The 452-nt window shown below is 69.5% G+C and overlaps 1 protein-coding gene across 1 annotated transcript in view; it reads left to right on the top strand.

The window, feature by feature from the left end:
- Window positions 1-18: 18 nt before the first annotated feature.
- PAQR4 (progestin and adipoQ receptor family member 4) overlaps window positions 19-452 on the top strand; it is a gene marked incomplete at its 5' end in the record, with an annotated part of 3,713 nt that continues 3,279 nt past the window's right edge. The window contains 1 exon segment of the mRNA XM_006162998.3: window positions 19-68. Within this exon segment, the coding sequence (XP_006163060.2) occupies window positions 19-68 (50 nt within the window).

Raw genomic sequence — 452 nt, 5'->3', positions numbered from 1 at the left:
CGGCGGCCCCGGTTGTCGGCGCAGCCTCTTCTACCTGCACAACGAGCTGGGCAACATCTACACGCACGGTGAGCCGCGTCCCGCAACGCGCATTTCGCACTCGCGGCCGCTCTGCCGGTCCCGGCCCAAGGGCCTGAAGGCCGAGGAACGCCCTGGAGCTCGGGTTCCGGGTTGCCCCGGCCCTGGCATAGCCAGGAGCTGCGGTGACAAAGCTGCCATTGTCCCGGGTCGCGCTGCCCGCTTCCTCTTTCCTGGCGGGCCAGGGGGGCAGGAGAGGAGAGCAGAACGGGGACCGAGCCCGCTTAATCCCTCTAAGCCCCAAGGCAAGGAGCCTAGTGCCAGACCCCTTCTAATCCCGGCGTCCTGGGCCCCCTCCCCGGCCAGCACCCTGTCGGGAGATGGCTGTGGACTGCGGCGAGAAGGGTCCCTCCCTGCGCGGCCAGTGCCACTCC

This window comes from Tupaia chinensis, unplaced genomic scaffold (genome assembly GCF_000334495.1).
Source record: "Tupaia chinensis unplaced genomic scaffold, TupChi_1.0 Scaffold141247_1, whole genome shotgun sequence".
Lineage (NCBI taxonomy): Eukaryota > Metazoa > Chordata > Mammalia > Scandentia > Tupaiidae > Tupaia > Tupaia belangeri.
Note: the sequence above shows the minus strand (reverse complement) of the source record. Positions and strands in the feature narration are given on the sequence as shown.